The sequence below is a fragment of the Rattus norvegicus genome, chromosome 8, assembly GCF_021556685.1.
Source record: "Rattus norvegicus strain SHRSP/BbbUtx chromosome 8, alternate assembly SHRSP_T2T, whole genome shotgun sequence".
In the NCBI taxonomy this organism is placed as follows: Eukaryota; Metazoa; Chordata; class Mammalia; order Rodentia; family Muridae; genus Rattus; species Rattus norvegicus.
The window spans coordinates 74,383,212-74,395,897 of NC_141541.1; the positions used below are offsets into that span (position 1 = coordinate 74,383,212).

The following is a 12,686-nucleotide window of genomic DNA, read 5'->3' on the forward strand; positions in this document are numbered from 1 at the left end:
CCCGCCTATTCTCTGCTCCCCTAAACCTTTACACATGTCTTGGTTTATTTGAAGTCCAGGAAGTTAACTTCTGAGATCGGCTGCGGAAAGACGGTGGCTCGGTTGGGACAGTCGCCAGGGATGGCGGAACGTCAGGATGGAGCGAGTGTCTGGGCTGCTCTCCTGGACGCTGAGCAGGGTCCTATGGCTCTCAGGCTTTTCTGAGCAGGGAGCTGCCTGGCAGCCCCGGATCATGGAAGAGAAAGCGCTAGAAGTTTATGGTAATTTACCCAGAGCACCATTTAAGGTTTTTTGGAGAGGGGGTGGAGGAGGGCCTCACCTTTGGGCTGGAGTGGACACTTGGGGATTTTGCCAGACCTAGAGGGAAGCGTGTTCTTCCGGGTCCTAAGTCACACAGCAATGTCGGGCTATTTCTAAACCAGGAGCGAAATTTAGCCTGGAATTCATAAACGCTTCCTTCCCCTGGACTACTTTAGTGACTATGTCAAGAGGTGTGGGCAGAATGAGCTTGCAGTGGTCAAGGAGCAAAGCATGCCTAAGATTTCACTAGTCGAGAGTCTTTCCTTCTTTAGCTACTGGACGCGGTTCCTCCCGCCATAACTGAGGCCACTCAGGTAGTGGCGGAGTTGGGGACTGACCCAAGGTCACAGATACTCTCTTCTGTGACAGATTCAATAGGAAGTAAAGAGGTAGGAATAGGCATCTCAGCGCGAGGCTTTAAATGTACAGTTTTCTTACACAGTTAAGTGTGTGCATATATTCTCCCAGATACTTAACACTTTGAGGGACTGTCTTCATTACACAGACGGGGAGATGGTGGTTTAACGACTACGCAGAGGTCACATTGTCAGTAAGGAGCAGAGAAAACCAAACTTGTGATTGTAAATATAATGCCTGTTCGTCCTCGTTCTCTCTCTCTCTCTCTCTCTCTCTCTCTCTCTCTCTCTCTCTCTCTCTCTCTCTCTCTCACCATTTATAGTATTATTTATCTGGGTTGGGGAGAAAATCCAGAATCTCATACAAATTAGGTATGCTCCACCGCTAGCCCTATTTTTTGACAGCGAAAAGACCTAGATGTAGCACCAAGAGAGCTGGTCATACAAATACAATTTAGGTAAGGATTTTAGGCCAGGAAGAATGATTCCAAAAATGGAATGGCTTGGGAAGCTAATCAGGTTTCCTTATCTCTTGGTAGGGAGGCAAGGCTGACTTAATGACTTAACCCCAGGCAGAAGATAATTACTAGTGTGCTATCTCCACAAAACATTCCTGTCCTACCATTACCTCTGTGTATAGCACCTGGAAACTTCCGGGCACCAGAGATACAACTCTGCAAGAGAGATGATTCTAGTCCTCAAATTTGGATTGAATGACACCTACATAAGCAAAAATACAAAATTCAGTCAGAGGTCATGAGCTTAAGTAGGAGATATGGACACTCAGAAGAAAGATAAATTGACTGGAAATATCTGTGAGGATGTTAGACAGTTACTCGAGTTAGGCCTTGAAGAATAATTTGGACCTGGATATGTCAGAGGTTGCATAAGCTGAAGAAAATGTGGAGGTGAGAAGACAGAATTAGCTGTCCAGAAGGAGGCAGCTGATAGTCAGGGACTGCAGGTGGAGGTGTGGTTGGCTGTTTCTTTAGATAGTAGACTGGAATCGAATACTGAAGTTTTAAATGGCTTTTACTTCATTTAGTTACTTTGTGTTGGCACACACCCATGCAAGTCACAGTGCAAGTACGGAGGTCAGAGGACACTTTGCTGGAGTTAGATTTCTCCTTCCAGCAAGTGGGGCCTAGGGATGGAAACCCAGGACGTTGGGCTTATTCGGTGGCAGGTCCCTTTACCCACTGAGCCGTCTTAGAACCAACACCACCCACTGAAACTTTTAAAAAATAAATGAAAGAGTTATCTTTTTAACTATTAAAAAAGTTTTGTTTTTTTTTTAAGTTTGTGTGTGTCCTTGGAGGCCAGAAGTGTTGGCTCTCCCTGCCTTCAAGTCAGTACAGAGCAGCAAACACTTTTAGTTGGGGGTGAGGGGAGATTAGAAGAGTAATGTGGGGACAAGCTTGATATCTTTTTAAAGAAATCAAACTTCTCAAATCACTAGAAAGCTGGAGGTGTTCAGTAAGGGATAAGGCTTAATTTCAGGATTTAGTGGTGTTCAAAGAACATAACACAGCTTTTACAAATTAAGTTTAGAAGGAGAAGCCTAGGATAGGAGAGGGGAAACCCTGCTTTCCCAAATCCCATAATAACCTGCTAAGTGAAGGGGAATTTTATCCTCTTTCCTGTCCGTATTCGCCGGTAAGGCCAGAAGATAATCTAGAGAAGGGAAGGTTGATGGGTTCATTTTTCTTGGTTGCTTTTGCAGTCACTGGACTAGGTATGTGTGACAAGACAGACCCCAGGGTCCTGAGAAGGCCAGCCCACTCACCTGAGGTCTGCCTCTCTCCCCTGCCCTCCGATTAGCACTCTCTGTTTCATCTGTTTATTCTGTTTCATTTTTTCCGTAGGCCAGAGGCATGATGAGCTGCTGCTGCCTTCTCGATTCCCCTTTCTTCTGCTCCGGTTTACCCGGTTCCCTTCACAGTTTGATCTTCCTTCTATCAACCTTCCATTGAACTAAAAACTATACTCAAAAGTCCCTGAGCTTTGTCAAGATTCTAACTTCTGTCTAAAGCTTCTGCCCCACCCTCCTGCCAAGGCCCTCAGGATGCATTCTCTGCTCTGTTGGCTTCCCCCTTTGCACCTCCTTTCTCTACCAAACTGTTTTCTTATAAGTGACGTATTTAATAACAAATGCAAGCACACTGTAGCCCTTGTTGTCCTGCAGTGTTTATTGTTGACCACTTTTTTGAGAGTCTTACTACGTAGCCCAGGATAGCCTTGAATTCTCCCACTTGTGTTCTTCCTGTAGCATTTGCTATGGCTAGACACTTCTCTTTTCCCTTCTCTATTCTTTGCTTTTTCGTTTTGGTTCTTTTCTTTTTGAGCTAGGGTCTCAGGGTGTAGCCTAGGATGGCCTAGAAGTCAAGATTTTCATCCTTCAGTCTCCCAAGTGCCAGGATTTTAGGTAGGCGTGTGCCACCACAGCCAACTTTTCAAGATTCTCCTTGAGGATTTCCTTCCCTCTATACCAAGGAGTCTCAAACTAGGCTGCATATGAGAATAGCCTGAGAGTGCTGGAGAGAGAGCTCAACAGTTAAGAGCATTCACAGTCGTCGGGGTTGGGGATTTGGCTCAGTGGTAGAGCACTTGCCTAGGAAGTGCAAGGCCCTGGGTTCAGTCCCCAGCTCCGGAAAAAAAAAGGACCAAAAAAAAAAAAAAAAAAAAAAGGGCATTCACCGTCTTTGCAGAGGACCGGGGTTGGTGGTTCCCAACGATCCTAACTTCCAGTCCCAGGGAATCTGAAGCCTTTTCCAGATGTCTGTGGGTGCCGGGCATGCACCTGGCTCACACATACACATGTAGGCAAAACATCCTTAAACAAAGACAACAAGACAACAAAGTTTTAGACAACATTTTTGTTTCAAGGCATTCATGGTAACTGCAATATCCAGCCAAGTGCTTCTTGATGGATTCCGTGATTTTTCAACAACCGCTCTAGCCTCGGTGTGCACTTAGCACTATGTAACACTTGCTAGAACATTTCACTCTCTGACACACCTCCAAAATCACTACATGTGAAATTGAGCTAATTTGCCGTGAGCCTTTCCACCACGTGGGTGTGGGAGATGGGACTCAGGTATTCAGGCTTGGCTAAAGCACTGTCTTCCCCCGCCAGCCTCTATGATCCATGTTTTATCTTAATACTTAAGTTTAAAATCTGAATCATCTCCCTTTTCTCTCTGTGCTTGTCTTCCAAAAGTTGCCACATGTTGTTAGTTCCTGTGAAACCACTTAGCTGCCTGTCCTGTCTCTGTCTCCATTGTCACGAGCTGATTTTAAGCCAAGCTTTTCAGTGGCTGTCTCTAGCTCTTCTCTTTGGTTCTGGGTCTTGCAGCTAGTGTGAGTAAATTAGCAGTCAGAGTGCACCACTGTCCTTCCCACTTCCTTGTTCGTCTCCTGAGGAATCCCTGTTGCCTGTGGCTAGTTGTGAAACACCCTGGTGGTTGGGCCCCACCCTTCTTTTCTGCTCTTTCCTTTGCTGGAAACAAGCGAAGGAAGCGCCTGGTGGTTCTTTCTTTTAGTCTAAATGTGATACGTTGACAGGCTGTTCATTTTCAGGCTTAATCTCACTTTCTCTCCAACCAAGACTCCTCTGGAGCTCCCTTCCTATTCCCCCTATTAGTACCTCCCATGGTTTTGAATTAAGAATTGGATATAGTCTGATAATGATTTAAGAAAATTGTTTTCTCAAAGGTAACTGTTAGTGGAAATTTCTGTCAGATACTTGGGAGTTGCTGAAATATTTGATTAAAAGGAAGTTAGGGCGGGGTGGTGGGCCTGAAGAGATGGCTGAACACTGGCTGTTCTTGCAGAGGACCTGTGTTCAGTTCCTTAAGCACAGGGCCACTCACAGCCGTCATTCCAGGGGATCTCGAGGCCCTCATCTGGCTTCGTGGCCACTACATACACATAATACACAGGCATATATGGAGGCAAAACATACACATAAAGTCAAAATATATCTTTGAAAATAGTCGGTGCTTCAGCTGAGATGAGAATCACCATCCTCACTTTGAATATTCATATTTTAATTTAATACCTTGTCTCTGATGCCTCTAGATTTGATTCGAACTATCCGGGACCCAGAAAAGCCCAATACTTTAGAAGAACTGGAAGTGGTCACAGAGAGTTGTGTGGAAGTTCAAGAAATAAGTGAAGATGACTATTTGGTTATTATCAAGTTCACACCAACAGTACCTCATTGCTCTTTGGCAACTCTTATTGGTAAGGGTGTGTGTGTGCATGCGTGCGTGTGTATGTGTGTGTACGTGGATGCATGTGAATTCTATTTTTTATTGTTAAGTGTGTGTCACTATGAATGCTTTTTGAAATTTTAATTAATCTTTTTGTGTATAGGTATTTTATCTGCATGTATGTCTGAGCACATGTGCATGCAGTGCCAGCAATGACCTGCTAAGTCATCTTGATGGCATTAAATAAATAAATAAATGTTTTTTTGTTTTTTCTCGGAGCTGGGGACCAAACCCAGGGCCTTGGGCTTGCTAGAAATAAATGCTTTTTTTTTTTTTTGGTTCTTTTTTTTTCGGAGCTGGGGACCGAACCCAGGGCCTTGCGCTTCCTAGGCAAGCGCTCTACCACTGAGCTAAATCCCCAACCCCGAAATAAATGCTTTTAACTATACTTTGTTTTAAATTTTTGCATATCTTGGTCTACCAGTGGCTTATTTTAGGGGGTGGGGTTCGAGACAGAGTTTCATTTTGTAGCTTTGGGTGTCCTAGACCAGGCTGGCCTCAAACTCATAGATATCCGCTTGCCTCTGCCTCCTGAGTGCTGGGATTGAAGGTGTGCACCATCATGCTTGTCTTCTACCAGTGGCATTTAATAAAGCCTAATGATTTCATCCGTTATACTTGTGTGCCAGTTGGCCCAGCAGAAGAGGCCTGGCCTTTGTGGTGCTCAGTGTGAGCTCTGCTGAGGTTCTACCTCCAGAAGTCACCTTGCAGGGTGACTTTGGTTCACCGTGTAAGGAATGGACGCAGCTCCCTGGATTTACTGGGGGAGCCCATGAAACTCTACTGTAAATTTCCTCGTGGTACCAAGCTCACAGGAGACCCACACTGGGAGGAACAGGGCTGTTTTTCTGCTGCCATGTAGTATGTGGATGTCGTTTGAGTTTTTGGTTTTTCTGGAGCCAGTAAGAAGGGATACAAAGATAATTAGATCTTTTTCCCCTGTCTTAGGACTGTGCTTAAGAGTAAAGCTCCAGCGATGTCTGCCATTCAAACACAAGGTAAGAAGCTTGTTACTGTCTTTTTTTTTTTTTTAAAGATTTATTCATTTATTATATATAAATACACTGTATCTGTCTTCAGACACACCAGAAGAGGGCATCAGATCTCTTTACAGATGGTTGTGAGCCACCATGTGGTTGCTGGGATTTGAACTCATGACCTCTGGAAGAGCAGTCGGGTGCTCTTAACCGCTGAGCCATCTCTCCAGCCCCCGCTTGTTACTGTCTTAAACCCAGGGCCTCACATGAGCTCAGCCAGGACCCTGCCACTGAGCCTGTCCCATAGATTGCCTTGGATATCTATCTAGTTCATTTTAATGACATTGACAGCATGCGCATTCTATGACTTAGTATGTTTTTAGTGTTGGTGTTTTAAAGTGTGTTCTTTCTTATATAGCGCCATATAATATTCCAATTAAACAGAGAGACCTTGTTTAATTTTACTTTCTTACCAGTTTTTAGGCATTTGAGTTGTTCCCACTTTTTTTTTTTTCTTTTCTTTTTTTCGGAGCTGGGGACCAAACCCAGGGCCTTGCGCTTGCTAGGCAAGCGCTCTACCACTGAGCTAAATTCCCAACCCCCACTTTTTGTTAAAAATGCTGTTTTGGGGCTGAGAAAATGGCTCAGTGGTTAAGGGCACTGGTTGTGCTTGCCAAGGTCCTGAGTTCAATTCCCAGCACCCATGTGGTGGCTCACAACCATCTGTAACTTTAGTTCTTCTTTTGACCCCCATTGGCACATGGTATGCATACATACATGCAGGTAAAACATCTATGCACATAAAATAAATAAATCTTAAATATGTACATAACTGTTCCCCCATTTGTCCAACAACACTCTCTATGGTAGTGTTCCCTCCCGCACTGCCCCTCCCCCATCACGGCTCTCATTAGTTATGTCTAGACTTTATATAGGCAAGAGTAGTTCCTTGCTCTTATCTTTCAAGAGACAGGATCTCATCATGTAGCCCAGGCTGGCCTTGAGTTCAAGGCTATCCTCCTGCCTTAGCTTTCCAAGCTCTGGCATTATAGGCATCCACCAGCACACCTAGAGATCTTGACACTTGTGAAGAGTGTAGACATTTTAGATTCTCTCTCAAATTCAGTTTTCAGATGTTTCATGATTAGACTGTTAGGCATTTTTGGAAAAAAAACAATAAATATGTTTTCATTTCATAGCGTGAAGAGGCTATAGTTTTAGTTAGTCCCACTATTATGACAGTTGCCTCTATTTGGTTATACTGAGAAACATTAATAATTCACATAGGAATGGGAGTGAATGCTTGACTCTTCATCTCTGTTGGCCTCTTTTTTTCATAGTAAGACAGGGTCTCACCATGCAGCTCTAGCTGTCCTGGAACTCACTATAGTTGACCAGGCTAGCTTCAAACTCACGGAGAGACACCTGCTGCTGCCTCCCAAGTTCTAGGATTAAAAGGCATCTGCCATTGTGCCCACCCAATGGCTATTTCAGAATGATGAGTCATGTGTAAATTTTAACTGTTAAACCTTTGTTTTTCATGGAGTTTTCTGCTACTGGGGGGAATCTGGATAGTGGTCTTTTTGATTGTGTGTATGTATGAGTGAGAATGGTGTGTGCCATGGTACATGGATGGAGTCAGTTCTCTCTGTCTATTGTGCGTTTCCATTGTGCATTTCAGGTATTGAATTCAGGTCATCAGACTTGTATGGGGAGCACGTCTACATACTGAACCATCCCACCAGCCCTGTTTTGTGGTTTTAAAAGAAACTGAAGGGGGTTGGGGATTTAGCTCAGTGGTTGAGCGTTTGCCTAGCAAGCGCAAGGCCCTGGGTTCGGTCCCCAGCTCCGAAAAAAAAAAAAAAAGAAAAAAGAAAAAAAAGAAACTGAAACAAGTGGGGTGTGGTAGTGCACACCTTTGATCCCATCACTTGGATCTCTAAGTTTGAGCCTAGCCTGGTCTACAAAGTGGGTTCCAGGGTGCCCAGGGCTGTTACACAGAGAAACCTTGAAAAACAGAGAGAGAGAGAGAGAGAGAGAGAGAGAGAGAGAGAGAGAGAACGAACGAATGAACTAGATAGTTCTGAATGTTTTTCTCTTGAAAACTGCTGACCTCTGTGCTGTGTGGATTCTGTGTTGCCCTCTCACAGGCTTGCCTTAGCCACAGGATTTGCAGCAGTTTTGTGGTTGTATTAAAAGCTCTTGGGCTTAGGGGTTGACTAATTTCTGGGGCTAACAAGGCTAGGCAAGACGGCTTTACTGGTAAACACGTGGGAAGATGAAGGGAGATAACAGGAAAAGGAGGATGCACATGGATGCAAGACCTACATATTTGTCTCATTTTTGTAAAGCTGTGACTGCTGTGTCCGTGTGTGTCCGTGTGTGTGTGTGTGTGTGTGTGTGTGTGTGTGTAAATGTGTATGAGTGTATAGAAGCGAGGAAGAAGCAAGTACACTTCTAGATTGTGGATGTGGTGCCCCTGGGAGGTGGGATTAGTTACAGATGGGAAGAGGGTGAGGGCAGGGCAAAGATCACGTGACATCTGTGCGTATTCATACAGAAATTCAGGAGCGCCCCCTGCAGGTCAGTTGGGGGAAATGCTTTGGTTCCATCCTGAAGTTAACAGCATGGTTTGGACTTCCCTCTCCTCCATCCTGGGTCTGCCCTATACACCCCTGGATTCTGATGTTTTGCTTTGTCTCTCTTCTCTCTAGCTGGAAATTTACATTTCTGAAGGAACTCACTCGACAGAAGAAGACAGTAAGTGAAAATGGCTGCAGCTAATACTTTTGTCTTGGGTACTATGTTGTCAGTCAACCGCCCTAGCTGTTATACTGGGGTACCTTGCAAAAAAGAGGGGACACCACAGTTATGCTCTCCCTTCACAGGTGGGGAAGCCTTTAAAGGAAGTCATTTTTCACTGGATCCTGTAAACTAGAGCCTGTGGATATTAACTGGTTCAGACCCCACACAGATCTGTAAACACGCCCAGCTCTAGAGCTCTTGAGCTATGGAGGCTTGGTTCTCTAACAGTGCCTTAGCTGTGTGGAAAGTTGAAACCGAGAATCTCACAAGTCATATGTTAGGGAATTTGTGGGGGTAGGGTTGAGGGTGGGTCTGGGTTAATGTGGTAGAATGGAAATGGGGGTGGCTTTATATCCCCTCTTCTGTAGAGAGAAGACAATCAATAGTTATTTGAAAATTGTAGAAGTGGGATTTGAAAACAGCAAAAGACAAAATGTTTCCTAATTAGTTATGTGGTACATGGAAAGTAGAATTTTTAATCTTTTTTTTTTAAAGATTTATTTATTTATTTATTATATATAAGTACACTGTAGCTGTCTTCAGATACACCAGAAGAGGGCATCGGGTCTCTTTACAGATGGTTGTGAGCCACCATGTGGTTGCTGGGAATTGAACTCATGACCTCTGGAAGAGCAGTCGGGTGCTCTTAACTGATGAGCCATCTCTCCAGCCCGAAAGTAGAATTTTTAAACAAATGATAGAAAATAAGTGTCTTAGTTAGGGTCTTATTGCTGTGAATAGACGTCATGACCAATGTAAGTTTTATAAAGGACAACATTTAATTGGGGCTGGCTTACAGGTTCAGAGATTCAGTCCATTATCATCAAGGTGGGAGCATGGCAGCATCCAGGCAGGCATGGTGCAGGAGGAGCTGAGAGTTCTATGTCTTCATCTGAAGGCTGCTAGCAGAAGACTGCCTTCTAAGCAGCTAGGAAGAGGGTCTCCAAGCCCACCTCCACAGTGACACACTTCCTGCAACAAGGCCACACCTGCTAATAGTGCCACTCCCTGGACCAAGCATATGCAAACAACCACAACAAGCAAAGAAAAGAGCATTGGAAGTGTTTGCTTTCTGCCAGGCATAATGGCCTTCAGTACCAACACTCAGGAGGCAGGGGCAGGCAGATCTGAGTTTGAAGCCAGAGTGACATCCAGGCCAGTTAGGATTACATAGTGAGACCCTGTCTCAAGTAAACAATAAGAGTGCTTGTGTGTCAGCATCACTGAATAGATGAAGAGATAGAGAAGAGCAGGGTGGGGAGGGGGAACGGGAGGTCATGGGTGGGGTGAGAGGGAGGATAGTGAGCCCTGAAGCACGCTGTAATAGAAGAGCGCTGAGAGAGACACTTGCTGTGTCAGAGGGACAGCCCTCTAGCCTGTCCTGGAAGCCTGTCAGGTAGGAGAACAATGAAAAGCATGTCCTAGGTTTTATAGATCCCTGAGGATTAATGCTCCAGACTCCTGAGCTGAGGCACTTTACCTCTCACTTTATTTGCTAACTCTGTGTGTGTGTGTGTGTGTGTGTGTGTGTGTGTGTGTGTGTGCCTCCATGCATGACTGCGTATCACTATCATGCCTCCAGGGCCTTCAGAGCCCAGCAGAGGACGTCAGAGTCCCTGGAGCTGGAGTTACAGTTATTAGCTGCCATCTAGGTTCTGGGAACGGAAAGCAGCCAGTGCTCTTAATCTCTGAGCCACCTTTTCAGCCCTTACTTTATTTATTTTATTTACTTTTTATAGTGCTTCAGATGGAACCCAGGGCTTCAGATGTGCGAGGCCAGAGCTGTACCACTGAGCTACACCCCAGCCCACTTTGTTTGTTTGTTTCTTTGTTTGTTTATAAAACTTGGTCTCACTTTGTAGAACAGGCTGGTCTAGAACTCACAGTTCCTTCTGCCTCTGACAGCTGAGTGCTGGGTAAAGACAGGCCCTACCATGCCTGCCCAGACACTTAGAATTTTTGCCATGTAAACAATGCTTTAGTTTGAAAAACAGGCTTAAGTGGGAAAAGCAACCGTTTTGAATTTCACTCTGAATGTAACTGTGTAGAAATATGTGTCTGGATGGTGCCGGGAAGGAAATCAATCCCAGTTGGTTGTAGAGCACTAAGAGTGTTTTTCTCTTGAGACTGCCTTCAGGACCTTAGTCATCGATGGAGTTAGGATGGATTAGTTAGAAGCACTTGCTGCTCTTCCTGAGGACTGGGGTTCAGTGTCCAGTACTCACATCAGGGGGCTCACAGTCACTCAGAGCTTCAGCCCCAAGGGATCCAGGGCCTTGTTCTGGCTTCCATAAGTGTGAGCAGTGCACAGACACGTGTGTGTGTGTGTGTGTGTGTGTGTGTCTATGTCTGTGCATGCACACACACGCATGTGTGTGCACAAGAGGAAAAGGTCTAAGAAACTGTATGAAGAGTAGTTAGCTGTAAGTTCTCAAGGAGTTAAATTCTTTTGTTTTAGCAGGCTGGAGAAATGCTGTCTGATCTCTGTCAACGCTGTTCTGTTAACTTTTGTCCTTGTGTTTTGCAGTCAACAAGCAGATAAATGACAAAGAGCGAGTGGCAGCTGCAATGGAGAACCCCAACCTTCGGGAGATTGTGGAACAGTGCGTCCTCGAGCCGGACTGACGCCTTCCTAAGAGCCAGTGGCCTGGAAGCATTTGATCTGCTTGTTTAAATCCTTTGAAAAATGTAGAGGACACATGTCGACTATATAGGTGATTTGTACCTCAGACCTTTTTTTTTGTTTTTTGTTTTTTCAAGACAAGGTTTTTCTGTATAGTCCTGGCTGTCCTGGAACTTGTTCTGTTGACCAGACTGGCCTTGAACTCAGAGATCCACCTGGCTCTGTCTTCTGAAAGCTGGGATTAAAGGTGTGAGCCACCACTGGCCAGCCTTCAGAGTGTTTTTTTAAAAGGCTTCTTTCTGAGCAGATTTCAGTTATGAGGTAAATTCTAATTGTTCAGTGAGTAACATTCTCAGGATTTCTAACTCAAGTGATCATACAGAAAAATATTTTCTAGTTATTATGTGTAAAATGTTACTATTTTTCTGATGACCATTCTGATACAACTGTTTTTCATGTCAAATATCTACTGTGCCCAAATGTATTTGATTTAAATCATTCTAAAATAAATATGACAGATGATTCTTATAATGGCTCACCTTAGATTTTTACTGAATTATAAATTCTAATATAAATGGGGACTTTTAACAGGCATCTCCAGAGCTGTGTTCTCTGATTGTTATGTAGAGTGAAGTCTGAAAATGAAAGGGACTCCTCGAGGTGAGACCCTGCTTTCCTTTTTTGGAGAACCCTAGACCCGTTCATTCATTCAGAGCTGAGGGTCATGTGGGAGGGTCAGGTGACTTACACAATTTAAATAACTTATTTTATGTGTATGAGTGTTTTGCGGGCATGTATGTATGAGCACTACATGCTCGCCTGAGGAGTTCAGAAGAAGGGATCTAATCCCTTAGAACTGGAGTTACAGGTAATTGTTAGCTGCCATGTAGGTGCTGGGATCGAACCCAGGTCCTTAGGCTGTAGGTGGGTGCTCGTAACCATTCAGCCATCCCTCCAGCTCCATATTAACACGGTTTTAAAGAAGTCTCCCAAAGAAGAGCTGAGGATAGAGCACAGTGCGAGTGTTGTGCTCTGCAAGGTCAAGTACCTGGGCTCAAACTGCACCCCTAAGAAAAGCACCATAAGGTACTTGTGCAAAGGTTTTTGTTGTTTTCTTTTTACTGAATCAATCTCGATGTTCTGCTCTTTGTTTTTTCTTGGTTCAGCTTGATATGGAAAAAAGTATTCATTTGGCGTGGTAAAGGGTGTGGTAGGCAGCTTGCAGCAGACCCTAATATCTTCACCACCTGGCCCTTGTGCTTCTGTACAGGCTCTTACAAACTGAGTCCGAGCTGGTGGGCAGATCCAATAGAAGAGGCAGAGGGATGAAGTGTGACCTCTGAGTGTACAG

The 12,686-nt window shown here is 44.5% G+C and overlaps 1 protein-coding gene across 1 annotated transcript; it reads left to right on the top strand.

The window, feature by feature from the left end:
- Positions 1-3: 3 nt before the first annotated feature.
- Ciao2a (cytosolic iron-sulfur assembly component 2A) lies at positions 4-11,863 on the top strand. The gene is made up of 5 exons (NM_001008327.1): positions 4-260; positions 4,737-4,901; positions 5,879-5,928; positions 8,622-8,667; positions 11,240-11,863. Exons 1-5 carry the CDS (start codon positions 137-139, stop codon positions 11,335-11,337), a joined length of 483 nt encoding a protein of 160 aa, NP_001008328.1. The 5' UTR covers positions 4-136; the 3' UTR covers positions 11,338-11,863.
- The last annotated feature ends 823 nt before the right edge of the window (positions 11,864-12,686 follow it).

Bases quoted from the DNA above. Each gene is read 5' to 3' on its own strand.
- Ciao2a (NM_001008327.1), top strand. From the start codon at position 137: ATGGAGCGAGTGTCTGGGCTGCTCTCCTGGACGCTGAGCAGGGTCCTA. The intron at 261-4,736 runs GTAATTTACCCA...TGATGCCTCTAG, and splicing joins GAAAGCGCTAGAAGTTTATG to ATTTGATTCGAACTATCCGG. The intron at 5,929-8,621 runs GTAAGAAGCTTG...TCTTCTCTCTAG, and splicing joins GTCTGCCATTCAAACACAAG to CTGGAAATTTACATTTCTGA.